At 35.0% G+C, this 27,259-nt stretch overlaps 1 protein-coding gene across 1 annotated transcript in view; it reads right to left on the reverse strand.

Annotated features, from left to right (window-relative positions):
• Positions 1 to 3,206: 3,206 nt before the first annotated feature.
• DHX36 (DEAH-box helicase 36) overlaps positions 3,207 to 27,259 on the reverse strand; it is a 50,972-nt gene continuing 26,919 nt past the window's right edge. The window contains exons 12-25 of the mRNA XM_003826444.7: positions 27,047 to 27,134; positions 22,496 to 22,551; positions 20,960 to 21,024; positions 19,762 to 19,905; positions 17,240 to 17,357; positions 16,397 to 16,495; positions 12,342 to 12,515; positions 12,111 to 12,197; positions 10,719 to 10,802; positions 8,299 to 8,398; positions 8,115 to 8,205; positions 5,130 to 5,250; positions 4,278 to 4,430; positions 3,207 to 3,887 (exon numbers count right to left, since the gene is read on the reverse strand). Coding sequence (XP_003826492.2) covers positions 3,702 to 3,887; positions 4,278 to 4,430; positions 5,130 to 5,250; positions 8,115 to 8,205; positions 8,299 to 8,398; positions 10,719 to 10,802; positions 12,111 to 12,197; positions 12,342 to 12,515; positions 16,397 to 16,495; positions 17,240 to 17,357; positions 19,762 to 19,905; positions 20,960 to 21,024; positions 22,496 to 22,551; positions 27,047 to 27,134 — 1,566 coding nt within the window. The 3' untranslated portion in view covers positions 3,207 to 3,701. The remainder of the gene's footprint in view (positions 3,888 to 4,277; positions 4,431 to 5,129; positions 5,251 to 8,114; positions 8,206 to 8,298; positions 8,399 to 10,718; positions 10,803 to 12,110; positions 12,198 to 12,341; positions 12,516 to 16,396; positions 16,496 to 17,239; positions 17,358 to 19,761; positions 19,906 to 20,959; positions 21,025 to 22,495; positions 22,552 to 27,046; positions 27,135 to 27,259) is intronic.

A 27,259-nucleotide genomic window follows, 5' to 3' on the forward strand; every position in this document is an offset into this window, starting at 1 on the left:
AACTCTGTCTCGGGGGAAAAAAAAGTTCTGTATCAAGATTGTGGTGGTGGTAATTACACTACTATATGTTTGACAAAATTCACTGAATCATATACTTAAATTGGTTAATTTTATTGTATATAATATCTTAAAATTTACTATATATAAAATAATACCTAAAGTTTATATATATCAAAATGGAACAATGGTAACATGATTTACTTTGCTACATTTCCAAATATTGTCCAGGGAGGATGTATTATTTAAAATCAGAACAAAAATCCCATTTAAAAGCAATTAGCATATTAAAAATATATAAGTATACATGATCACAATGACTTATAAATAAATAGAAACTCAGAGCTAAGAACAGAAGGAAATTTACCACTATTTATTTTGGGTAAAGGAGTACTAAAATTCCTCCTAAAGCTTTTGTATAATTTATAACTTTTAGGGGAGGACTTTGTTTTAAAAATGCAGTAATAGAGAATGCCTTGCAACAATTGGTGTAAGTTTATCTAGAGCTTTTGCCCAAATTAATTAATTGGGAAGGCATCACATGTGCTCACTGTTCAACGATGCTTTTGAAAGATTATTCAGTAGTTTAATTTCTTTTGTTTTTTTCCTGAAAGTTTCTGTTTCAGGTTTTTTAAGAGTTATTCTCTGCATTACTCAAAATGATGAATCAAACAGATTTTCCTTCTTAATTTAATGTCTTATTCTTTAAAATCCACTAAAGAACAAACAGTTCTTAGACCTGGAATGTATTTTCTACTCAGTAATGCCCTATTTTGTAAACAAAAGAAACAGAACATAAGTAGCACCTTGGATTAAAATGTCCAACCTAATCAGCTGTGCAGAAGACATAAATTGGAGGTAACAATAACTGCTTTAATCTCTGTGAATGCCTCATCAATTAAATAATTCCTCAGGAACATTTTCCCCATTCATATGGGAATTACATACTGGTTTGCAAACACAGAACCAACTAATAATCTTTTTTACAGAATCTCTAAATCCTTTCTTCCAAGACCATTTTGGCCAACTGACTGGATTTAAACTGGATAATAAAAGTAAGGAAAAAAAAAGCACAAACATAAACTCTTACAGAGCAAGAAAGACCAGATGGTCACCTCGACGTTAGAGGCAAAACCAGTATGCTCTAATATTGTGACATGACTCTAATGCCAGCATTCAATGACAGACAGATCACTTTTAGAAGAACAGCCAAGATAAAGGATTTGAGACATAACAGGTAACACACATTCCCAGGATTGGGAGCAGTACCTGAACAAGTGCTGTTAATGGATCACTGTAGCATTATCAATACATCCCAGTCATTGTATGATACTCTTAACTCTTTCAGTTTCCTTGCATTTATTGGAAGGCACATTAAAATTTGCATTCTTTGGAGTGCAGCAAGATGCTTTTCCTGTTTCTTTCTGCAGCATGTCCAGCACTTTTACACCTTCTGTCAGACAAATAGGTTAAAACTCTTACATTGCAAAATCAAGAGTATAATACTCAGTGATGGATAGTGTACGTTTCTGATTAATACCCTTTTTGCCAAGTTAAAAATACCCTACTAGGGACCCGGTGCAGTGGCTCATACCTGTAATGTCAGCACTTTGGGAAGCCAAGGCGGGCAGACCGCTTGAGCACAGGAGTTTGAGACCAGCCTGGGCAACATGGTGAAACGGTGTCTCTACAAAAAATACAGAAATTAGCTGGGTGTGGTGGTGCATGCCTGTAGTCCCAGCTATTTGGGAGGCTGAGGCAGAAGGATCACTTGAACCCAGGAAGTCGAGGCTGCAGTGAACCAAGATCACACCACTGCACTCCAGCCTGGGTGACAGGGCAAGACACTATCTCCAAAAAACAAAAAACAAAACAAAACAAAAAACCAACAAAAAACTAACAATATCCTATTAAAAGTGGCTTAAACAATTGAAGGGTTTTTATTATATCAACATAAGTCCACATGTAAAGCAGCTCTAGAATGGGTTAATTCTGAAGCTTACCGGCATTATCAAAGGCTCTGGTGAGTTCTATCTTTCCACTGAGCTAACCTCAGTCTGAGTCCGTGTCTCCTTGTGATCATTAGTTGGCTGCAGCAGTTCCAACTATCAGAGTCAGAAAAGACAATGTCCAGAGAGAGCAGGATTTCCTCCTCTAAGTCTATTAGTGAGTAAAACATTTTTCAGACACCCCCTTGAAGATCACTTCTCAGTTGCCATTCACTAGGACATGTTTATGTACTCATGCCTTATCAATTACTTATAAGGGGGATAAGACCACATGTGATTCATTTAGAACAGCAAGATTCACCCTTAGGGAAAGGGTCCAACATACCTGGGCACAGAGCTGCACAGAAAGGAACACCAGAATAAGCAAGCAAGAAGGGAGGGACAAAATAGTTGCTGGCCGGCAACCAACAGTATTTATCACAATCTGATAGGGCTGAAAATGTACAGCATGTGTTGTTACACTATTCCTTGGCTAAGAAGATAAGTAGCAATAAAATAAAAAGTGTAATATAATAGATTGTTAGATATTTACGAAAATATTTCAGGGACAAATAACAACTAAGATTCAGAGAGTACAGGCACTAGCCTATGTGCTTTACATGTATTAATGTACTTCATCCTCACAACTGTTACGTGTACAGTTGTCCCTCAGTATCTGTGGGGGACTGGTTTCCAACCCCAACCCCTCAAATACCAAAATCCATGGATGCTCAAGTCTTTTATATAAAATGGCATAGTATTTGCATGTTACCTAGGCACAACCTCCCATATTCTTTAAGTCATCTCTAGAGTATTTATAATACCTAATACAATGTAAATACTATATAAATAGCTGTTAAACTGTATTGTTTAGGGAATGACAAGGAAAAAAGTCTGCACATGTTCAGTATAGACACAACCATCCTTTTTTTCCCCAAATATCTTCTATCCACAGTTGTTTGAATCCACAGATGTGGAATGCATGGATATGAAGGGCCAACTGTATCTTACAAGATAAGGAAAAAGAGAGAGAAGCCAAGACACTGACTAACTGACAGAGCTGAGACTGGAACTGAGGTAATCAGGCTCCAGACCGTGCTCTCAATTGCTGTATTATGAGGCACAGGGTGATATAAAAAGGGCACGTGTTTTAAAAATAGTAAAAATATCAAATGAACCAAGCCATAGGTGAAAATGTAGAAACCAATCCAAGAGGTTGGCTGAGATTTAACATTGTACATTTTATTAAATACTGGACTTTATTACAACAAATTAATTTACTTCCGATAGAAGTTTCATTTTAAAAAATGTGGTTGTGTTCAAATTCTTAATTGACACTTGTTTTGGGGTAAACATCCTATTTTTACTGGTGGTATCATCAATCATTATGAGCAGAAAGATTAATTTTGTATAACAGAACAAAGGAATTTCTCAAGTGGTACAATACTCAATATATATAAAGGGAATATACTCCCAAAGAGTGGGCATGACCACAGCACAGTATATGATCAGAGAACATATTGCTTTTATGGTATATATATATATATATCTACATATAACATCAAGTCATGCACATTAAGTCTTTACTACCTACTGAAGGTTTCTACCTTACACATGAAAATTGTTCATGTCCCAGGGTTTGGCATCCAGCCAAAATTTAAACAATGATGAAGAATGGCTGTCAAACTGGCTTTTCAGACCACCCCTGAAAAGCTGTCAGCTGTAATATCCATCCTGGAATCGTGGCAGAAAGTTCCTGGGAGTTGCCTTTTCCTGTGTTTTGATCAAGTCTATAATAGCTGACAGTACTGCACAGTCTCTGGATTTAGTGTCATTCCAGTCTACAGGATGAGGACTTTCAATCTTCTCTTGCAGAAGAATATCTAGTTCCTTTCTTAATTCCTAAGGTTGGAAAAATTATACATGTTCAACAAAGGCAGATATATTACCAAATAACATAATAAATGAAACTAATTTACCTGATACAAGGAGTTTCACAAGCGATGGCTCAAAAGCTAAAACATTTAGTGAGCAAGCAACTAAAGTGTGGTTATGAGTGAATAACTAAAGTGCAGTTAAAATTCACACTGCAATCACACTGAGCCATTTAGAATGGCTGGTCTGTTACCACCTCAAAACACAATTCAGAAAAACCAGGAATCATTTTTTCAAAATTATTTGCTCTGCTGAAATAGAGCAAGAAATGTTAATCTATTTAACAGTTAGAACAAAACCACATGACCACATGCTGACTTACATGTAGATTTAAGATAATCACATAAAGTCAGTCACCTTAACAAGATGGGCAATTCTTGCTGGAGACTGAAATACAATCCACTCATCTACAGCAATAGTTTCCTGATCGTTATCCTTCTGGATGGAAATGTCACCTCCAAAAAACAAGAGACAGTATGGGGAAACCTCTGTGCAGTCATACAAGTATATCTGTAATGAAAATTAAAGTGAATTAATACATTCAGGAGTCTGAAAAGATTACTATATAAATTCAACAATATTACCAGTATTAATTAATGAGTATCTTCCTTCTAAAATATTAACCTTCTATTGTAATTACAGAGATTAATTTGTAAGAAATACCATTTTAAATGAGCCATCTTCATTATTCAGAGAACATAGGTATTTTAATATTTTTTAGTTTAAACTAAGCACTACTCTGAAGAAAATATTTTCTGAGTGACAAAAGCAAAACACTAATGTTGCCAAAGTTATTTTTATCCAGTTTTTTATAAATCATCTCAAATTACTGTTCTAAAGAGAAAAATATAAATAAACAGAATCTCAACATGCTGAACAATACTTATAAGGTATACTGACACGCTAACAAAACTTTCTATACAATGTAAACTCCTGTACACCATAAAATATGTCAATATTTCTTGAAAGCAAGTTCTGAAAGAAAATTATGCAATCAAATAACTGTCCTAATTAAAATACAAAGATCCATCATTACAGACCTGAAAATTAAAAGAATAGGTTATTTGTTAGAGGGAAAAAGTTACTCATGTCACAGGAATAAGACACAACAAAAAAAAAAATTTTGTATATAATTGTTAAAACTACACAATCATAAAAATACAATGAGACTGATAATCAGATCCTTAATTATTTTAAATGTTCACTTACACTGCTTGTTCTCATCTTTAGGTGATAGATAAGCCAGTTGTAGTGAAAGTCTGTTTGCTCCACATTAACAGATTTAGGATGAACAGCAACCAGGCCATCGGTTTTTGTGTAAACTTTTACCCTTTAAAAAAAGTTAAAATGCAGTTTGTTAAAAAGAAGTCTTCTAGAGGATTTTCTTTTTTTACACTACTTGAAAAACTGATAGAAGAGCTTGGTAAAAACCAAACAAATCCCGGAATCTAAAAAAACTCCAGAGAATAATTCAGTTTATTTTTGCAAAAAAATATATTTATATTTGAGGACAGAGCATAATTTCCTTAAAAATATATGAAAAAATGCTATCAGTATGAATAATTTAAATCATGTAACTAATCTTCTTCTTGCAGGTATAATTACTCAACATTTTAGAAAAAGGGCAGAATATTCTTTTCCTTAATGTTAATGCACACTATACCACTGAAGAATAAAGAACAAAAAAGTACCTAAAATAATTAAGTGATTCATACCAAGAGAAGAGTTTATACATTTTACTATGACAATCATAATACTGATAAACAGCCCTTGATTTACAAAATAACTGTAAAATTATCAACTTAAAAATTTTACAGAGTATGACCCAGATGAATAAAAAATGAAAAGTGAAGAATTCTGTTTAAATTCATGTTGACGGTTCTAATTCAATCTCTCAATTCCTAGGTCATTTTTTTTTTGATAGTCATACACATTTTATCTCAATTTGTAAAAGTCTTTAGTATTATTCAACAGGGAGATGTTTAATAATTTATTTTTAAATAGTTAATGTTAATTACCTGTATTAACTAACAGCATAAAAGCTAATAATCCACTAATCTTTCCTATTTGTTTTTACGAGTGTCTCTTTCGAAGTTTATTTTTTTTTTTTGAGACGGAGTCTTGCTCTGTCACCCAGACTGGAGTGCAGTGGCCCAATCTCAGCTCACTGCAGCCTCCGCCTCCCGGGTTCTGGCGATTCTCCTGCCTCAGCCTCCTGGGTAGCTGGGATTACAGGCATATGCCACCACCATGCCCAGTTAGTTTTTGTATTCTTAGTAGAGATGGGGTTTCACCATGTTGGCCAGGCTGGTCTCAAACTTCTGACCTCAGGTGGTCCGCCTACCTTGGCCTCCCAAAGTGCCAGGATTACAGGTGTGAGCCACCGCACCCGGCCACTTCTGAAGTTCTAAGAATTCATAAGACTTGTAATCAAAATCATGAATCATGGTTATGAATTTACAGTTTTAAATACTTAGAATAAAACCAGAAATTATTTTTTCTCACTTCAAGTCAATTTACCAATGCCATCCTGCCACCCTGCATAACTAGAGCAGTAGAACTTCACAAATTTCTTTTTTCTTTTTTTTGAGACAGGGTCTCGTTCTGTCACCCAGGCTGGACTGCAGTAGCATGATCTCTCAACGTGCAGTGGTGTGATCTTGACTCATTGCAACCTCCACCTCCTGGGCTCAAGTAATCTAACAGCCTCAGCCAACCAAAGTGCTAGGATTACAGGTGTGAGCCACTGTGCCTGGCCCAGCAAATTTCTATATAGGACCAGAGAGTAAATATTTTAGGGTCTATATTTGGGGCTCTATAATTTCTGTCCAACTCTGCTAGTGTAGAAGGAAAGCAGAATAGACAACATGAAAACAACATGTTTGTGTTCCAACAAAAAAAGGACAAAAACAAGTTTTTGGCCTATAGGTCAAAATTTGCTGACCCCTAGTCTGGACCAAAACAATGCACCAGTCCAAAGAAAACTACATTTTTTCAGAAAGCCCTCCCAGGATGGCAGAGAGGAAAATAAAATGAATTTCAAAGTGACTCACTGTTAAGCTACCTGTAAAGTTAGGTACACACATACAAAAAAATTTCTGGCCAAGTATTATTTTGAAAAAGTACTTAGGTCACTTAAAATGTGAATAATCCAACCACAATGATTAAAATTCATCAGCTACCCATTACTTTATACCTTGGAATAGGGTTTCTTGACTTTAGTACTACTGACACACTGTTATGACAACCACAAGTATCTCCAGACACTTTCCAATGTCCCCTTTGGGGGCAAAATCATGCCAGTTGAGAACCACTGCCCAAGAACAATGTCTGCACTTTGGCCTATCTTTAAAGTCTTTATTTTTTCATGTTTATAATTCTAGAATATCCAACTTTCATTTAACGTCAGTTTAAATACTTTACATGTTACTACACAATGACTGTTTTAATGCCCACCTATGGAGATGCATTACAGTATTATAAAACCACAATTTTCCCATGGCTACTAGAAATCTATATTATTTACAATGTAGCTGTTAGAAAACATTTGAAATTACTTCCTTAAGACACATCTATCAAATTAAAAACTCATGCACTGGGTCAGTGACTATTTTAATGATTCAATCATAATTCTAATACAGAGTGTCTTCCAAAATAGTAGCAACCACACTACTGGCCATTTGTGACTCTTAGTTTCTCTGTATCCTTTAGCTAGAATGAGCTCATTCTAGCTCATGCTTCACTGTTGTCTCCAATTACTACTGAGGCTACCTGTACATATATTATTACACTTTATTTCTCAAAATAGTGAAATCACAATTTTATTCAAAGAGCTAAGTTATCCATTTATAAGGCAAGAGGAAAAAAGTTTCTGAAATAAAATCTACTCTAAGCAATTTTTATCCAGCCACTGGTATTTACTAGCAGGCTGGCTCTTCTAATATTTACACTGGTATCATGTGGTAGCATTCTTTGTGAATAATGGGTTATCAGAGAGGTGATTCCAGGATGTGTTGTGAGGGAAAGTGATACCAATGGCTAAACAGTTCACCTTCTCTGAAATGATTAAAAGAACAAGAATATAACCCACATATGAATAAGAACAAATTTATAATATAAGCCTTGTTACATGAGCAGATTTCAAAAGTTTAAGAAGAGAATTACGAGTAATTAATAATAATCTTCAATGCTTACATTTTTCTTTTTTTACCCAAATTTAGTCGAATTTTAGCAACTTTGGGATATAAACCAGCACAGATGACAGCTTTAATTATCTTCTCATTATCTATGGGGGGTGAGAAGGTAGAGGGGAAAAGAAAAGTAAAATACTGATACAATAGACAAAAGATACTTATTTACACTGTGTTTCCTGCTGTACCTGAATTTATATTAGATTCTGGATCTTTAGGATTTCTACTGCTTACAAATCCAGCTCCAAGAAGATGCTCAGCAAACTGTCCTTTCATGTTATGCAGCATCTAGGGAGCAATGGTAACAAATAGAACTAGAATACCTTTCACACATTGAGGCTATAAAACATACACTAATAGATAAATTGAGTTGTAAGCTATCCCTGCTTTATGAAAACACTTTAGCAAACATGTTTTAAAGCAAGGGTTGGCAAACTACAAAAGCTGTTTTTGTCAATAACATTTTATTGGAACACAGCCACACCCATTCATCTACATTTGGTTGCTTTTGCACTACAATGGCAGAGGTCAATGCTTGTAACTGAGATCTTATGGCCTGTAAGCCTAAAATATTACCCGACTTTTCACAGAAAAAGTTTGCATGTTGTAAGGAATAGCCACTGATGTTTAAGGATTACTCTATTTTGTGAAAGACTAATAGAGTTTTTAAAATTACTTTCCACCCCCATTTTTTAAAAAATATAGAAAAGCATAAAGAAAATAATCCACATCCATATTTCTATTACTGAGAATTAAATACGGTTAACAATGGCAGGTAAGCTTAAGGTTTTGTTTTTTTTTAAAATAATGATACATGGCTTATTACAAAGCATTCAAGTAACATAGAAAAGTACTTCCCTTGCCTCAATACTCAGTCTTCTAAATAAATAAGATTGCAGACACCCATTAAGTATATATACTGATAGAAGAAATGCATCCTAATAACAGAATCATAGTATAGAAATTCTTTATAAAACAATTAACTTTAGTACAATTTAAAGAAAAGTTAAATAGAAATGAAAGTGAATGACCAGATGAATCTTGTATTTTCATAACAGAAATATTTCCTAAGGAATTCCTTTTAGAGATTATGAAACATAAAGTTGGTTATATTTAAGTATATATCCCTTAAGGTGTGACTTTCCCCACCTAATTTTTCTGACACCTGACTTTCTTAGACACCTCCTGGTTTTTACTGCCATTATTTTATACTGTTCAGGATAATAATCTTTACATTCTATTTTGCATGTGTAATTCCTAACACCATTTTGTTATTAGCTCTATATTTAAATACTTCTAATGTATACTACACCAGCTGATTAAGCATGCACTCTCCATTCCTGAAATCTCCACTGTGATTCCCCTTTTAACTAACAGCATTTCACCGTCAATGGGCTTTTCAAGAAGAGCTCAGGGGTACAGTATTTCTTGAATGCCTGTTGTTTTTCTTTACACCTGAATTCATATCCTGACTGGACATGACATTCTCAAACACTTGGATTCAGTTATGTTTTCATGCTTCTGTTCATTTCTCTGTTCATTTCATTATTTCCATTTCAAAAAGTGTTCTTACATACATCTCAAAATAAACGTTCAATTACACAGGATTTGTATGCAGACACTAATATCTACTGTTCTCATAATGGATGAGTCCTGTCTTCCTGTCTTTAAGATTTTACTTATTGCTTTAATTTTTGTCTTTTTCAGGTACCTCCATAAACTGTGATTACTTCAAGCTTTTTTCCTATGGCAATAACTTGTTTTTAAGGGGTGTCCATTCTGTTCCTTGTGATTTCTTTTGATCTTCAATTTGTTTTCTTAGCTCAGGTGTCTTTTCATTCACTCTACTGTTTATTTTCTAACCTATGTTTGGCTGAATTCATATTCTTATTAGCTATTCCATATTATGAAACAGTTTAAAGGTGTTTTCTACTGAAACATGGCATTCCACTCTTTTTTTTTTCTTTTCCTTTCCTTCCGAATTGTGGTGATCCTTTTTTTCCATTTTGCTAATGACTGGGCACTTCTGATTTGGTATGTTAGATTTTTTTGTTTACTAATTTGTAGATCTGTTAAATGTCCAGTATCAGGCCTCATGTCACATAGCTGGAGTGTATGTGTACTGGGAGAAGATGAGGATATTTCTATTCTCACTGGCTTCGAATACCCAGTTCAATGTAGTCTGAAATGTGATGGCATATGCCCTCTTTACTGTTTTCTTCTGTTTTACAAATGCTTGCCTGCGGTGTTTCACTATACTAAACCAGAAAACTTACAGATATCTATCCTATTTGATACTTTTCAACAGATTTTAGGAGTGTTAGCAAAAATTCTCAGTTCGAATCATCAAAATAGCAACTAGAATGTGGGGACAGGAACAGAAATCGAACCCTACTGTGCCTTGCTCTTATCCTCTGGAACCATGTTTCTTTTCCTTGTTTTGTTGCAGTTGATTTCAGAAAGATCCCCCATTACTTTGTGTATATATACAAATATACTCAATTTCCATATATTTGACTTTTTTGCTACAGATCTAATTGTACAAAATGGATGTATATATTCTCTAATCTAGCATATATGATAATTACTGCAAAACATTCACCATTACCTGCAGTGTGTTTGAAGACAGAAAATATTCCCAGCAATAGTCCTTTTCGTATCTGAAACCACGTCGCCTAGCCTCTTCCCAGCCCTATGGGGCAAAGAAATGAAGAAATCTATATTTCTCCCGCAAACAAAGATTACTACTGGTTTCCCTCTTTACTTTAGTAAAAGCTTAATATTCTACTAATATTTAATTTTCTTTGTAAAAAATTCGAAGAATTTTATAACTGATAAAACTAAAAACACATACACTCCCCATGATCCTAGTCCTTAAGAGATAACCACCACTGAAGTTCCAGACCTTTATACAATTAAGTATACAGTAATATATTATGTATTTTACACAAAATGGCATCCAAACTGTACATAATACACTAATCAAAAAGAACACACTATTAAACTGACTTAAATGCTATTATATATTTTCAAATTCACAGATTTTCTTTATAGTTTGCTTTTTTTTTTAGAGGAGGGAAATGGGGAAAAAGGAAAGACAAGCTGAATAAGCTCAAAGACAAAAAAACATGAACTTTCCCATAATATGTCACATGAAACAGAATGTAGAGCCACAGAAAAAAGATACTGCCTCTAAAAACCAAATTACATTTAAATTTTACCAAGATAGGTGATAAATGTTTACCCTCAGATACACGTGGCTTTTGGGAGCAGAAAATGTCTCTTTAATCTGAATTATGTACATGATTATGATCCTCTATTACATGTTAAATCTGAATACAGGGTAGTTTATTAATGAATAGAAAGAGACTGTCATTAGCGTTAATAAGCCAAAGATACAAAGAAATTATTAAATACAACATTTTAAAATAAACTATTCACTTGTTCATTCTTACCAAAAACTATTATTTCCCCAAAACGGTAAATGTAATGAACTATTACAAAATTAAAAATGAATTATAACTTTTTTCAAATGTTCAGCTAAATTTCAACATTCTCAGTAATTTACTCCTGATACCTATGATAATATAGATTTTGGTTTTTTGGTTTTTTTGAGATTGAGTCTCACTCCATCGCCCAGGCTGAAGTGCAGTGGCATGATTTCAGCTCACTGCAACCTCCGCGCCCCGGAGTTCAAGCAATTCTCCTGCCTCAGCCTCCTGAGTAGCTGGGATTACAAATGCCCACCACCACCCCCAGCTAATTTTTGTATTTGTAGTAGAGACCGGGTTTCGCCATGTTGGCCAGCCTGGTCTCAAACTCCTGACTTCAGGTGATACACCTGCCTCAGCCTCCCAAAGTGCTATGATTACAGGCATGAGCCACCGTGCCCGGCCTTATAACACAGATTTCAAAAGGTTAAATATGATCCTTATTCTATTATTAGCATTTCATTTGAATAAACTATCATAATCCAGGACAAATTTTTTTTTTTTTTTACCTCAAACGCATTCACAACTGTTAAGTGATCACTTCTAGTATCCTTTGCCAATTCCTTTCTTCTTGCATCTGCAATCTTTTCTTTTCCCTTAAAAATAGCAGACATAGCCAATTTAAATTGCTCTGATGCTATAATGGAGAACGACATTCTAATAAAACGCTAATGAAAAATATATCTAAGCAACTCCTGTTCACATCTAAAATAACTCGGTTTTATTTCCATTTTTCTTACCAGTGGAATGACAAATGGATCTTTGAAACTGAGACTAGCAGCAATAGTGAGTACTGGGTCTAAGCAGCAGAACAGTGCTCCAAAAAGAATCATTTTTCCAATATGTGGCTCAACGGGTAATCGTGCCAAGTGGACTCCAAGAGGTGTCAATTCTTCTTGTTTATCCAAAGCGTTCTGTAAAGGAAGAGTGTGTGTTTAAAATAGATCCTGTAAAGCGTTACATTTAAAACGATTTTAGCTTGCTTTAAAAAGAGTAACAAGCCACTACTCTCTCTTCTAAGTCCAAATGCCCAAATATTGTTCAGCTTTAGTTTTCCCTACCAAAACATATGTTGTGAGGTCAGCAAAGGTTACAAACTTATTTAAACAAAACCAAAATTAACACACAACTTGGCTTTTCTGTGTTGAGAGAAATACCAGAAATGACAAACTTTCTGTTAAATAAAGTCACCTAATAAAGTATAAAAGTTGTAGAAACAAACAACAAAAACAAAAGATACACTATTATACATTTGGAATACATAATGCACACTCTCTAGATTCTAGTAGTTTAGATGACGCGAGACAGAAAAGCAAAAGAAAAAGGAACTATCTAAAACCATAGAAAATGGGAGTGACTTCTGCTCTGATTCCCTAGGTCATCTGGTCCAACCACCCCACTGCGGACAGCTAGAAAAGTAGCCTGAAGATACAAGGAGTTAACAAAGAATTGTAAATCAAGAGGTTAGGGAATGACAGACATCTAGGGGAGGTGAGTGCAGAGGTTGGGGCCTCTTTTCCTGGCAGAAAGGAACATAAATCCTTGCTGAAAAAAAGCTACCCTCATCCCAAGCTTCAAATTTTTATCTATAAAGAATTTTGTAAACAGAATTTCCAGTGCACAATTAAAATAACTAGGCATATAGATGCAAACAAGAAATAATAATAAAAGAACCCATAAGCATCCCATCAGACACAGATTTTTACTAAACAGTTTTGGAGAAAATACCCTTAATTTTTTTTTTTAAAAAGACCTCTTTCAAATAAAAGAAAAAGAAAAAAATGTGAAACCCTCAACTTGTTTTCTGAACCTAGAATAGCTTGATATCTAAATCTTACAAGGACATCTGAAGAAAACTAAATAAACTTACATATGAAAATCACAAAACAAAATAATGGCAAATTGAATGCTGGCAAGTTAGGTTTACTCTAAAAAGAAAAATTTGTTTAATATTTGAAACATCAGTTTAACTGAATACATGAACCAACTAAAGAAGTCATACCATAATCTCATCAGAAGCAGAAGATATGTGATAAAACTGATTATCCATACAAGATAAAAATGTCTTAGTAAACTTAACGTAATAAGAGCTTCCGCACACCCAAAAAAAAAAAAAAAAAACACCAACAAACACTTTACTCTCAATGACTTGCTGATAGCTTAAGAATAAGACAAGAAGGCACCCTATCATATCACTTCTGCTCAACATTGTATTAAGGGTCCCAGAAACTTGAAAAAGAATAAATAAAACTCTAATTATTTAAAGATGTGATAATATATGCAGAAAAAAATCTACATGAAGTTATTTGAATAAGGGGACTTTACAGCATTAATGATACAATCAATCATTCAAAAAGCAACTTTATTTCTGTATTATCAGACTCGAAAGATGATGAAATATTTAAAAGCAGAATCCAAAAATACCACTAACCTAGAAGATTAGTGGTATTTTTGGATTCTGCTTTTAAATATTTGAAATCTAAATTTTAAAAAATCTAAATAAAGACATATAAAACCCCAAAGAAAACTCTAAAATACTGAGACTGAATACCCAAATAAACAGAGGAATAGATGATGATCTCTTTGCTAAGACTCAATACTGTAAAGATGTCAGTTCTCCCCAAACTGATTTATAGATGGAATTCAATCAAAATCAAACTCCAAAGATTCTAAAATGTATTTGGAAAAACAAAGCACCAAGAAGGACCAAGACACTCTGTTTTAAAAAAATTTACTATTATTATTATTTTTTTTAGAGATAGGGTCTTGTTCTGTCATCTGGGTTGGAGTGCAGTGGTGCAAGCACAGCTCACTGTGTCCCTCAAACTCCTGGGCTCAAGCAGTCCTCCCACCTCAGTCTCTAGAGTCAAGACGTTTTTGAAGAAGAATGAAAGGGAGTGATTTGTTCCACTAGAAAACAAGATTTATCATAAAGCTAGAGTAATTAAGGCAATGTGATACCAGCTCAGGAGAGAAATACAGGCCAACAGATGAGAAATAAGCCTAGAAACAGACACACAAATCCACAGACATTGACCTATCAAAGACTGCAGAACAAGGACAAAAAGAGATGAACTTTTCTATAAATAGTGCTCAGTCAATGCTCTACATTTATTTATAAAAACTTTTATTTCTACCTCAACCCCAACACACATCAACTGCAGATGCATTATAAACAAAACAGTAAAATTTTTTTAAATGTATCTTTATGACCTCAGGAAAAGACTTATTAAAGTGTAAAAAGCAATAACCTTTGAGAATGATACATCTGACTGCACTAAAATTAGGAATTTAGACTGGGAGTGGTGGCTCATGCCTATAATCCCAGCACTTTGGGAGGCTGAGGTGTGCGGATCACTTGAGGTCAGGAGTTCCAGACCAGCCTGGTCAACATGGTGAAACCCCATCTCTACGAAAAATACAAAAATTAGCCAGACATGGTGGCAGGTGCCTGTAATCCCAGCAGGAGGCTGAGGCAGGAGAATCGCTTGAATCTGGGAGGTGGAGGTTGCAGGCTGCAGTGAGCCGAGATCATGCCACTGCACTCCATCCAACCTGCGTGACAGAGTGAGACTCTCTCCAAAAATAAAATAAAATAAAATAAAATAAGGAATTTATCAAGGTATTAAAAAAAGGAAAGTTGAAAACAGATATGCAATATACAACCAATAAAAAGCGCAGATCAAGAGTACAAAAGGACTGTATGATCTGCAACCTAACAGAAAAAGACACTAGCAATTTATGAGAGACTACACAAATGGATAATAAACATAAAAGCTGCTGAAAACTTCAATGACAGTCATAGAAATGCAAATTAAAACCACTACATACCTACCAGCATGGTTAGAATAAAAGGCCAATTAATAAGAAAGGTTGGTGAAGCTACAAAGCAATGGGAACTCTCATCCACCACTGGTAGGAGTTTAAGTGGTTTGCAACCATGGAAAACTGTTGGGCGTTATCTACCCAACTTGATCATACATGTACCTTATAACCCAGGACGTGGAGGTTGCAGTGATCTGAGATCATGCCAGTATACTCCAGCCTGGGTGACAAAGTGAGACTCTGTCTCAAAAAAAAAAAAAAAAAAAAAAAAAGAGGAAAAAGAAAAAAAACCATAGCTAAAGCAACAATACATTTGAATCTCATAATATTAAGTGAAATAATCCAGAGCTCTGCTCCCTCAAAGAACAAAAAAACCACACACATTCTGTATGGGTTCATGTAAAGTTCACAAAATAGGCAAAACTGAACTCTTTATGAAGATGCATACTTGTAAAACCATCAAAAAAAAAAAAAGCAAGCCATTATAGTTAAAGTCATGATAGAGGTTATCTATCATGATTGGGATTAAGGGACAGTGGAGTGATTACGAGAGGGTAAGAAGGGGGCTTTTAGCACACTGGGAATGTTCTTCTTGATGTAAGTAATTACTACATAGTCCTTCCTTTGTGATAAATCATTTAGCTGCATATTTGTTTTACTCGCCAGTAATTAAAGTACCAGTAACTTAAAAATTTCAAATTTTATGTAATCTTAAATCAGGCCTACAATAAAAAAAAATGTGCAAAAAGGTCCTAGTCTTTTAAGAATTATTACGAAGATATCACTTTATAACTTTCTAATGCCTATCTCATAACCTGATAGTTCTAAATTGATAGTCAAATAGCCAATCAAATTTGGCATTGGACATTATTGGTCTACTTTGCAGTAATGAGAGTAAACATTATAATTAACTGGTTTACATGCTGTAGTATTCTAAGTTAGAATTAAAAAAACAAGAAAACAAATTTACCAGCTCCATCAGGTGTCTTATGGAAAGTAACACTGCCTCATTTGATGGTGGGTCCATTAATCTACTCAGAAAATAAGCAATTCCACCTAGCCTTAAAATCTAGGTGGGGGAGACAAATATTATTAAATACATATAATATTAATATATTAGCATTACAACTTAGTCCTACCTGGGCTGATGACTCAAAGCATCAAATTTATACATGACTTTCAAGTTATTTTACCAAAATGAATTAAAATTATATTTGTATTTCTATAAAAACATGTTTAAAGTCCTATATATATTACTACTTTCTACCATCAACTCTATTAATAGGAAAAGTAGCTGGCTAAAATCTCAATGAACAAGTTGATTACCCACTATCTTCAAAAGTAGCTGGCTAAAATCTCAGTGAACAAGCTGATTACTCACTATCTTCAAAACAAGGCTAACTATATCAAAAGACACAAGATACTGAAATAAGTAGTTTATAATGAAGGATAACATGTTAACATGTAATAACAGTAGCTAATGTTTACTAAGCACTTACCACGTGCCAGGCACTGTTCTAAGAATTTTAGGAGGTTAATTTAAACAACCTGCCCAATATAACAGAACTAGCTTTTCCGGGGTAGAAGCAGGATTCAAACACAGGCAGCCTGCCTCCTCTAGAGCAGTATATAATTTAAAAGTGTTGAATATACATTTGAAGGAAGTTTAAACACACAATTTACTAATGCACACACGAAATAAATTGTGAGTTAATAATTGTTTCTTGGAGATTAATACAGTACTTTGTTCTATAAAAGATGTTGAAAATGAGATCACTTCCATTTAGTTTCTTCATTCTCCCACCTAATTTACCTTTATTTGTAAACAAAGTTCTTCCAAAGGAGTTCTCAAAATTTCTGGCAGTTGATAGTCATCTAGAAGACTTGCTCTAAGACCATTATACAGATGATAGCAATGACCAGGTTGAACTCTTAAAAAAAGAAAAAAAAACAAAATGAAACAAAGAGGGACAGTCATCAATGACTTTTTAGAACTGCAGAGAAAATACTAGGCAGGGAAGTAGCCAATATCAATTTCTTACATGCCACATAATAGCTACTGTACGTAATTATTTTTTCCTTTTTATGAATCATGTATTTCTTCTGTTTAGAAAAACGTTACACCCTCTACCCTCATCACAGTTTTAAGAAAGATACACAGTAATTCCTCCCCATGCCAATAATTTGCTTCCCTATTTCTGACAGATTCCAAATTACTGTGCTCAGTAACAGCAGTCTACCTAGGTTAAGGTTAAGAATAGTAACGTCAAGTATGCCTTGTGATCAATCTTATTATGTAATGAATCCTGGCATTATGCTAACCTGTCTATATTACTGAAAAACATTTTAAGTACTATATATTCTATTTAGTGAGTTTTCAGAGGGATATTAAAAGTTTCTGTTTTATGTATGTAACTAGAGCCATGAATGATATCATTTTTTGAACAATGGTAAGACTAGATGTAGGCCGGGCGCGATGGCTCACACCGGTAATCCCAGCACTCTGGGACGCTGAGGTGGGTGTATCACCTAAGGTCAGGAGTTTGAGACTAGCCTGGCCAACATGGTGAAACCCCATCTGTACTAAAAAATAATATAAAAAATTAGCTGGGTGTGGTGGTGTGCTCCTGTAGTCCCAGTGGGAGGCTGAGGCAGGAGGATCACTTGAACCCAGGAGGCAGAGGTTGCAGTGAGCCAAGATCGTGCCATGTACTCCAGTCTGGTGACACAGTGAGACTTCATCTCAAAAAAAAAAAAAAAAAAACTAGATGTGAAGAGGTGACCATATTCATGTACTCTCAAGTAGAAGAGATATTTCTTTAGGCTCTTGCTGCTATAGGAACAAAAATGAATTCTAAAAATCTTAGTTATTTTTTCCATGAGTCTACATAGACCCACTGTCTATTATATAATATACCTCAATATCTCTCCAGTAGAAACTAAAATAAGAGTACCTCCATTGAAAGCCACATACTATAGCTTTTTCTGATCTCCAAAATAATAAGGTTTGCAGAAGGAATTTTTATCCATGGAGCCTACAAAAGACTGTTTTCCTTTTAAATTAAAACAGCAATTCCACAGTTAACCTACCGCACAGGAGTGAGGACGAAGGATTAGTATTTAGCTCTATTATTGTTTCATGGAACAAATTTAAGGCTTAGTATGTTTATTATTCACATATAAAGGTGTGCCAAAACCTGTTCACTATGGTGAATACTTTTTGAATCAATATTTAGAGGTGATGGGTCTACATGGGAAAACCTCAGTCTTTCTGGGTCCCTTATCAAGTTATTCCCTGATAACTGATTATTAGGAGGGTATACTTCTTTGACTAAACCACGATTTTGGTTCAATAGCATCAACTATCTAATAAACTGTCTTGAAATCAAATTATACTGGGATAATGTGCAAAGATTACAGCAAGTCAGTCAGAGCTTTATGGATATTGTACAAACTTAAAACGAGGGGTTGATAAATGGCCTGTAAAGTTTTCTTTCAACTCTCCTTTTCTTAAGTCTGTATCGAAAGATTAATGGAAATCTCTTATTCTATCTGTAAGAGGCAAAAGAAAAACCCTCTTCTGAAAATCCATATATGGCTCTTATCACTCATATGAATAAGTGCAGAAATACTGTGAAATATGCATTAAAGTCCAATTCTTTGTAGAAGTTCAAGACAAATCATTTTTCCTATCATTAAGACAGAGATAGTTTTACTTCTTAAGTTATTATGACATTATGAAGAAAAGTACTTTCCTTGTGCTTTCATTGAAAACTACTGGTGAAAAATCAGTACTGCTATAAAATTCAGTGATTAGGAGCCTAGCCTGTGTAGTCAGAATGCCTGGATTCAAATCCTGGCTCTGTAATTTAGAAAGCTATGGGACTTTGGACAAGTCATTTAATTTCCTTGTACCTTAATTTCCTTATGCGTAAAATGGATATAATAACCTACCTCATAGTACTGTAGTGAGGATTAAGAAAGTTAATATGAATCAAGTGTTCAGGAGATGATCTGACACTCAAAAAGTATTAGTTGCTATTATTATCACACAATATATGCTTTAGAAAAATGAAAACCAACCATTATAAGTAACATAACTTATTAATCAAACTTAGAAATTGAAGGCAAAAGATTCATAAAATAGAAAACTTGGCAGATACTTTTCCAAACAAACTACGATTAGAACAACTTTCCTATTTAAAAATGTTTTGCAATAAGCTCAAAATAATAAGAAAGGTAACTCTTAATAAATATCTTTAAATGCCAACATCACATTTTGTTACACAAAATTTTTGTGTGTTCTAAAAGCTTTGGACAGAGTTCCCACCTTACCTTCCAGCTCGACCTTTTCTCTGTTTGGCATTAGCTTTACTAACCCACTCAGCAGACATTGTACTGATATTGTTCTGAGTATCAAAATGTGTCTCTTTTATTTTTCCTCCATCTATCACATAAACGACATCATCTATGGTAATGCTGTTTGGAAAACAGATATATAAAATGTTAAAACACACACACACACACACACACACACACACATCGAAAGCACTATTAACCTATAAAAGACCTATAAATAGGGATTTCAGAGCATTTTTTTTTATTACATCAAATGATTTTAGCCATTCAGGATTTTCACTACTCTTCACACCCACATTTACCAATATTATAGGGATCGAGTACCTAACAGTAGGCAGTGTCAGGCACTGTAAGTGACAGCACAGTATTAGTTCTTCAGATCATATACTAAATTCTTACTTGCCTACAGTCAAATATCACAGGTTGCCTCATACCTAGCACTATGGGAGCCCCAACAGCATGGTTTAATATCAGCTTCCATAAAAGAATCTGTTTCAGTGACTAAACTACGTCTTAGTACCTCCAAGAGAATACAAGAACATTTAAAGGCTGGATATAACTAATTACCAAATACTACCCCCAACCAGAAACAGGCGAAAGGACAAAATTTACCTCAGCTCCCATGCTTCTTTAGGAAAACAAAACAAACAAAAACCAACACCTAAAATGCTATTTCTGAGATAAAGCATTACTATAGGTTAAAAAACCCCCACAAAACTGGCCATGCATGGTGGCTTAGGCCTGTCATCCCAGCACTTTGGGAGTTGAGGCAATAGGATCATTTTGAGCCCAGGAGTTAGAGATCAGCCTGGGCAACATAGTGAGACTCCATCTCTACAAGAAATTTAAAAAATCAGACAGGTGTGGTGGCACAAGCCTGTAGTACAAGCTACTTGGGAGGCTGAGGTGGAAGGCTCACTTGAGCTGAGGAGATCAAGGCTGCAGTGAGCCATGATCGTGCCACTGCACTGCAGCATGGGTGACAGAATGAGACCTTGTCTCAAAAAAGCCCATAAAAAATAAAACTATGCTCACTGCCATAAAAAAGGTTTTATTTTTGATAAATTACAAGGTATACGGTAGAGAAAAAAGATTAAGGTATATGGTGTTTAAAACTTTATGGTGTTTAAAACTTATGTAATCATCAGTATTTGATATTTAAAACTATTTTTACCTAGTCTCCGCGATGTTGGTAGCAATTACTATTTTCCGAACACCAGGAGGGGTTCTTTTAAACACCTGTAAAAATAAATACATCAGAATCACAAAAGTACACTAACTTCTAATACATTATATTTGTAATTAGAGGAATTACCTCAGATACTGTTCATTTTTAGCATTCTATGTTCATTCACTGACATATACATCTAATATTTATCGATGTATTTATGAAGTATAGATCATTTTCAATATTACAAAATTATCTTTTGGTAAACCACATTAAATCTCCCACAGATGTCACAATCTTATCACAAACAAGATTTCCAATGAGGTATCATTATTTAAATTTACAGCAGTTTTTTAACAAAAGCTGGAGGTTATAAAGTAGAGGGAGGGATATTTCTGTTAGGACAAGAATAATGAAGTCAAGTCTCCATGGGTAAGAACACTGAATAATCAGGCAGATGCCCAACCCAGCAGAATAAATGTCAACTGTGCAGCTGTACCAACCACTGTCTACTAGCTTGAGATCAGATTGGAGTGAAAAAAAAAAATCCTCTTTAAATGGAGAATTCTACAAATACTGCCCCACAACCCGACAATGTCACTAAAGTAGAAAGAAGATAGGTAATCAAGTACCACTGGCGATAATGCAAACAAACAAAAAGCAAAAACTTATCCCTTCATTTACAAAACTGGTAGTCAATACAGAAAATGTTTCCCAGGCTATTCACATACTCTCCAGCAAAGGAATACATAATTTACTAGGTTATGGTGTGGAAGATGAATACTTCCATGCTGGATACTCTTTCAGTCTTTGGAATCAAGAGTTTTCTTTCTTGCCCCCTCTCTTCTCTCAGGTATGTACTCTGTATCTAATTCATGACTAAGGTACCAGCAACAAAAATATTAAAAGGGTCTCAAAGAAAAGTATCTTGATATTTTCTTATAAAAAGAGAAAAGGATAAACTAGAAATGGGGGGAGGAGCAGGTTTTCTAATCAATTTCATTTTGCAAGAGCCTGCAAATACTGTAGATCATAACATTATCCTGCCTCTGAGAATGTAGTGTTCACTCTAATTAGGAAAGCGCCTGTATCTGATGGAGCCAAACATTCATAATACATTATTAAAACAGAAATTTTATACCTGTGAATATACTAATTTTGTGAAATTAAATCTCAAATCATCATCAAACTGTAGTATGTCACAGATCATTAATTTCTAGGTTTGGTTACTTTTAGTAGTACTCACAGACCTTTTCCTCTTACTCAGGAAACTCAACCAAGTTACTGGTGAAACCAATTCTTTAAACTTTTTCCTAATGTAGACAAAACTAATCTGATTTGTGGGTTATCCGCTGATATTCAAGTTTTTGAGCAATCATCCCCTGAAGACTCATTTGCAAAGGTTCTCAAAGAAGTATTTTTTTACATGAATTACTATTTGAAAATACTCCTTAAAAAAAATAAAGGAAAACACGTAACAAGCAGTCCTTAAAGCTTGCCTCAGTTTGAAATACATTTAACAAATGTATCCATTTAACATACCTGTGTCTGGTTAACTGTAGGCATCAGTGAATGTAAAGGTATAATTAAAAATTTATCTGAAAATTAAAGAGAATTAAATTTTAAGATAAAGAGTTGCAGAAAAGCTCCATCAAACACATATGAGACAGTGAATTCAGAAGCTGAACCACTCAATTCTTTTTTTTGATAAGACATTGAACATTATTTAATGAAAACAGCTAAACCATCTGAGTTGACAAACTGCCCATCTGTTTAAGTGAACCAAAAATTCTTTATTTTTATTTCTACATACAAACAGACCAACTTAATTTCTTTATAGTCTTGTTTTCTGAGCGCTCCAAGTTCAAGCTAACATTTTGTTCTGTTAGTTTATTTCATATTGATAAGTATTTTCCCCAAATTCTTAAAGAATGCTCAAAAGTTGGGAGTAATCTTTTCAAATTACACCAATAAAAACTGAATGAATAGCCAACAATTCTGTTTAACATGAATACGTTTGTACACTTTGGGTGATCCTATTTTTCTGTTGTTCAGTCAGGGTCTCATTCTGTTGCCAGTTGCTGTGGTGTGATCTCTGCTCACTGCAACCTCTGCCCCCTGGGCTCAAGTGATCCTCCCACCTCAGCCTCCCGAGTAGCTGAGACCACAGGCATGCACAACCATGTTTGGCTAATTTTTGTATTTTTTGTAGAGATGGGGATTTGCCATGTTGCCCAGGCTGGTCTTGAACTCCCAAGCTCAAGCAATCCACCCACCTCAGCCTTCCGAAGTACTGGGATTACAGATTACAGGCATGAGCCCTGCACCTGGCAATCCTCACTATTTCAATCAAACCGATAATATCTAAATTTTTAGAGCAAATTACTTATTAAATACCCATGTCCTAGTTAGAAAATAATGAAATAGTCCTTGTTAAAAATAATACATTCCAGGCCAGGCGCAGTGGCTCATGCCTGTAATCCCAGCACTTTGGGAGACCGAGGCGGGCGGATCACGAGGTCAGGAGATCAAGACCATCCTGGCTAACACGGTGAAACCCCGTCTATACTAAAAATACAAAAACTTAGCTGGGCGTGTTGGCAGGCGCCTGTAGTCCCAGCTACCTGGGAGGCTGAGGCAGGAGAATGGCGTGAACCTGGGAGGCGGAGCTTGCAGTGAGCCGAGATCGCGCCACTGCACTCCAGCCTAGGCGACAGAGTGAGACTCTGTCTCAAAAATAATAATAATAATAATACATTCCAAAAGTGACCCACATTTTACACATATTTTGTTAAAAATATAAGAAATTCCTACTTTTTAAGTTTCCAAATGAAATAGCTCAAGCCCATTCACAATTATTAGCCAACACAGAAAGTCTGGTGTAATGCAGTGATGGGTGAAAGGGAGAGTATCAAGAAAGCAAGGGTTAATTTCACATTTAACTATGCTTACAAAAATACAATCTGACTTAAATGCCCAAATGATTCAAGTCAGCTATACTTCCCCAGAAAAGAACTGTTGTTATCTAAAGGATATGATGATCCCCATGGACTCTGACTGTGAAGAGATTTTACGAATCTTAAAAATAAATAGTGAACAGCTGCCAAGCAACTGATGTTGCTAAAAAAGAATCCTCTGAATTACTTGTCTCTGTGACAGTATGAAATATTACAACTACAATATTCAAGCCAAAAATACTTGAATTGAATCAAGCTTTCAGATATAACTTTCGAGTTACAGGAAATAAAGGTAAGAGAGAATCAAATGAAATGATAGCATAAAGAGTCACACAAATTCAGAAAGTTGGACTTATTAGAGAACAAATGGCCTGGTCTTTTCCATGACTTTATACTACCATGAGGAAAAGCAGGGAGTGGAGGGGAGCAATGTTCTAGAGCTAGATCAAAAGATGTTGACACTTTCTATAGTTTGAGCAGGCTAGTTGTGAAAGACACTTTTCAGAAAAATGGGAAAACCTGATTACAGACTGGATTATCAGATGGTATTAAGGATTAGGTATGATAAAGACATGATGGTTATATAGAAAATTGCCTTTAGAGATTCTTGCTTATACATTTAGAAATGAAATGTGACAGCTGCAATTGACTTTAAGAAAAAACTAGGACTGAAAAAATAATTGTTGGCACTGAAGTCGTGGATTCATTAAGATTCTCTAGTTTTGGCTGGGTGCAGTGGCTCACGCATGCAATCCCAGCACTTTGAGAGGCCAAGGCAGGTGGATTACAAGGTCAGGAGTTCAAGACCAACCTGGCTAAGATGGTGAAACCCTGTCTCTACTAAAAATACAAAAATTACCCAGGTGTGGTGATGGGTGCCTATAATCCCAGCTACTCGGGAGGCTGAGGCAGGGAACTGCTTGAACCTGGGAGGCGGAGGTTGCAGTGAGCTGAGATCATGCCACTGCACTCCAGCCCGGGAAACAGAGCGAGACTCCACCTCAAAAAAAAAAAAAAAAAAAAGTTTCTCTAGTTTTTTTGTATATTTAAAATGTTTCATTATAAAAAGTTTAAAAAGTTAGCCAGGGATAATAAAAGTAAAAACGATTCTGTTGAAGACTATATAATTGGGAAAAAAAATTTATATTGTTGACACCATACAACTAAGAGAGTCTTAACGAGAACAAAATCTATACTCTTATGAAAAGAAAAAAACAAGAAATTGACAAGCATTTAATAAACTGAGTTTCAAAACTCAACTTCTCAGCACAGAGGCCAATTTTCTCCCCATGATAGTGGTTAACTATACAACTGATTATCAAGGCTAAATTTTTTTCAACATAATTTGAGAAAAAACACTCAAGTTCTGGAAAGATTTCCTTTAAAAGGAATTGAGCTGGTAGTGGAAGTGTATACATTAGCAACTCTTTCCTTGAGAATAATTAATTCAAACTAGAAAGTTAACGAAGTCAATTATAATAATCTATAATATACCCTTTTCCCACTCTCCATCACATACACTAAATGATAACGTTATATTTTGGTATATATCTTATCTTCATTGGTAAATATATGCACACACATTTTTTAAAATTATAAGTACACTATACAATAATGTTTATAATAATGGGGGAAGGAAAGGCCAGAGTTAGATTTAGCCAATAAAAAAATTCTAGTTGTTTGAAAAATTGAGCTGTCTAATCATGAAAAATTTTTCTATAAAGTTATCACACAAAAAGAAAACAGAAAGCAGTATTTCTTTATAGAGAAGTCAATTAGATCAAAATGCTTTGCAAGCTAGATAGTAAATAATTTTAATTACAGAGAATGCTTTCAGAGCATAACAGGATTTAACAAATAATAAATATATACATTTATTATTTTAGTCAATACAATTAGATCAAAATATTTTCTAGTGCCTATAAATTTTGTCTGGCTGGGCGTGGTGGCTCATGCCTGTAATCCCAGCACTTGGGAGGCCGAGGCGTGCAGATCACAAGGTCAGGAGATCAAGACCATCCTGGCTTACACAGTAAAACCCTGTCTCTACTAAAAATACAAAAAATTAGGCGAGTGTGGTGGCGGGTGCCTACAGTCCCAGCTACTCAGGAGGCAGGGCAGGAGAATCTCATGAACCTGGAAGGTGGAGGTTGCAGTGAGCTGAGATCGCACCACTGCACTCCAGCCTGGGCAAGAGAGTGAGATGCTGTTTCAAAAATAAATTAATAAATAAATAATTAATTTTGTCAAAAGCACTTCAACAGAGTAGGGTTAGAAATTATATTCAGGGGCCACACGTGGTGGCTCAAGCCTGTAATCCCAGCACTTTGGAAAGCTGAGATGGGAGGATCACTTCAGGTCTGGAGTTCGAGACCAGCCTGGTCAACATAGTGAAACCCCATCTCTACTAAAAATGCAGAAAGTCAGCCGGGCATGGTGGCACATGCCTGTAATCCCAGCTACTCTGGAGACTGAGGCAGGAGAACTGCTTGAACAAAGGAGGCGGAGGTTGCAGTGAGCCGAGATGGCATCACTGCACTCCAACCTGGCAACAGAGCGAGACTCCATCTCAAAATAAAAAAATTATATTCAGAACTGTAAAAATTAAATAGAATTTTCTTTGTAGTTTTTATATTTGAAGTTAATGATTGCTGAAAATACTCTAAATTTTATAGAAAAAAAGGTTCTCATTCATTTCTCTAGAGTTTATATGTTTCAAAATATGCTGTTCATACAGGATCAAAATCACTTGAGGAATTTTAACAACTTCAGATGTTCAGGTCGCAGTCTTAGATTTGGGGTGATGATGGGGTCTAGGTATCTGAATCTTAAAGAAGCTCCATGGGTGACTCTGTTGTATACTCAGAATTCAGAAACACTGGGCCAAGGGATTTCTTTTTTGCAGCAGTAAGTGAAAAAATGAAAAACCTCACATACCTATGCTTTAAGAGCCAATTTTATTAGGCAAATTGTGAAAAAGAAAGAAAATATTCTCTTCATAATACTAAATAAAGAGCTTCACCTTCATCTGTGAACTAGTAGAAGCAACACTTATTTGAATAAAAGAAAAAAATACACGTCATATATAATTCAAATACCACTCTTTGAATTACAGTAAAATACATTTACATAGTACCTGATTTAAACATTACTTGTGACATCAAGAGATCATGTAAAGTGCTGATATTGTCCCAGCCTGGTAGAAAGACCAGTATCGCACCATCCTATATGAAGGGGAAATAACCATTACAAAGGATCACATCAACAAAATGCAGTAACAGTAAAATTGTGTGCACACTGAAGTCTCCATTAAAATTTTACTAGCTCAGGATAATTTTCGTTAATAATT

Source organism: Pan paniscus, chromosome 2, assembly GCF_029289425.2.
Source record: "Pan paniscus chromosome 2, NHGRI_mPanPan1-v2.0_pri, whole genome shotgun sequence".
In the NCBI taxonomy this organism is placed as follows: Eukaryota; Metazoa; Chordata; class Mammalia; order Primates; family Hominidae; genus Pan; species Pan paniscus.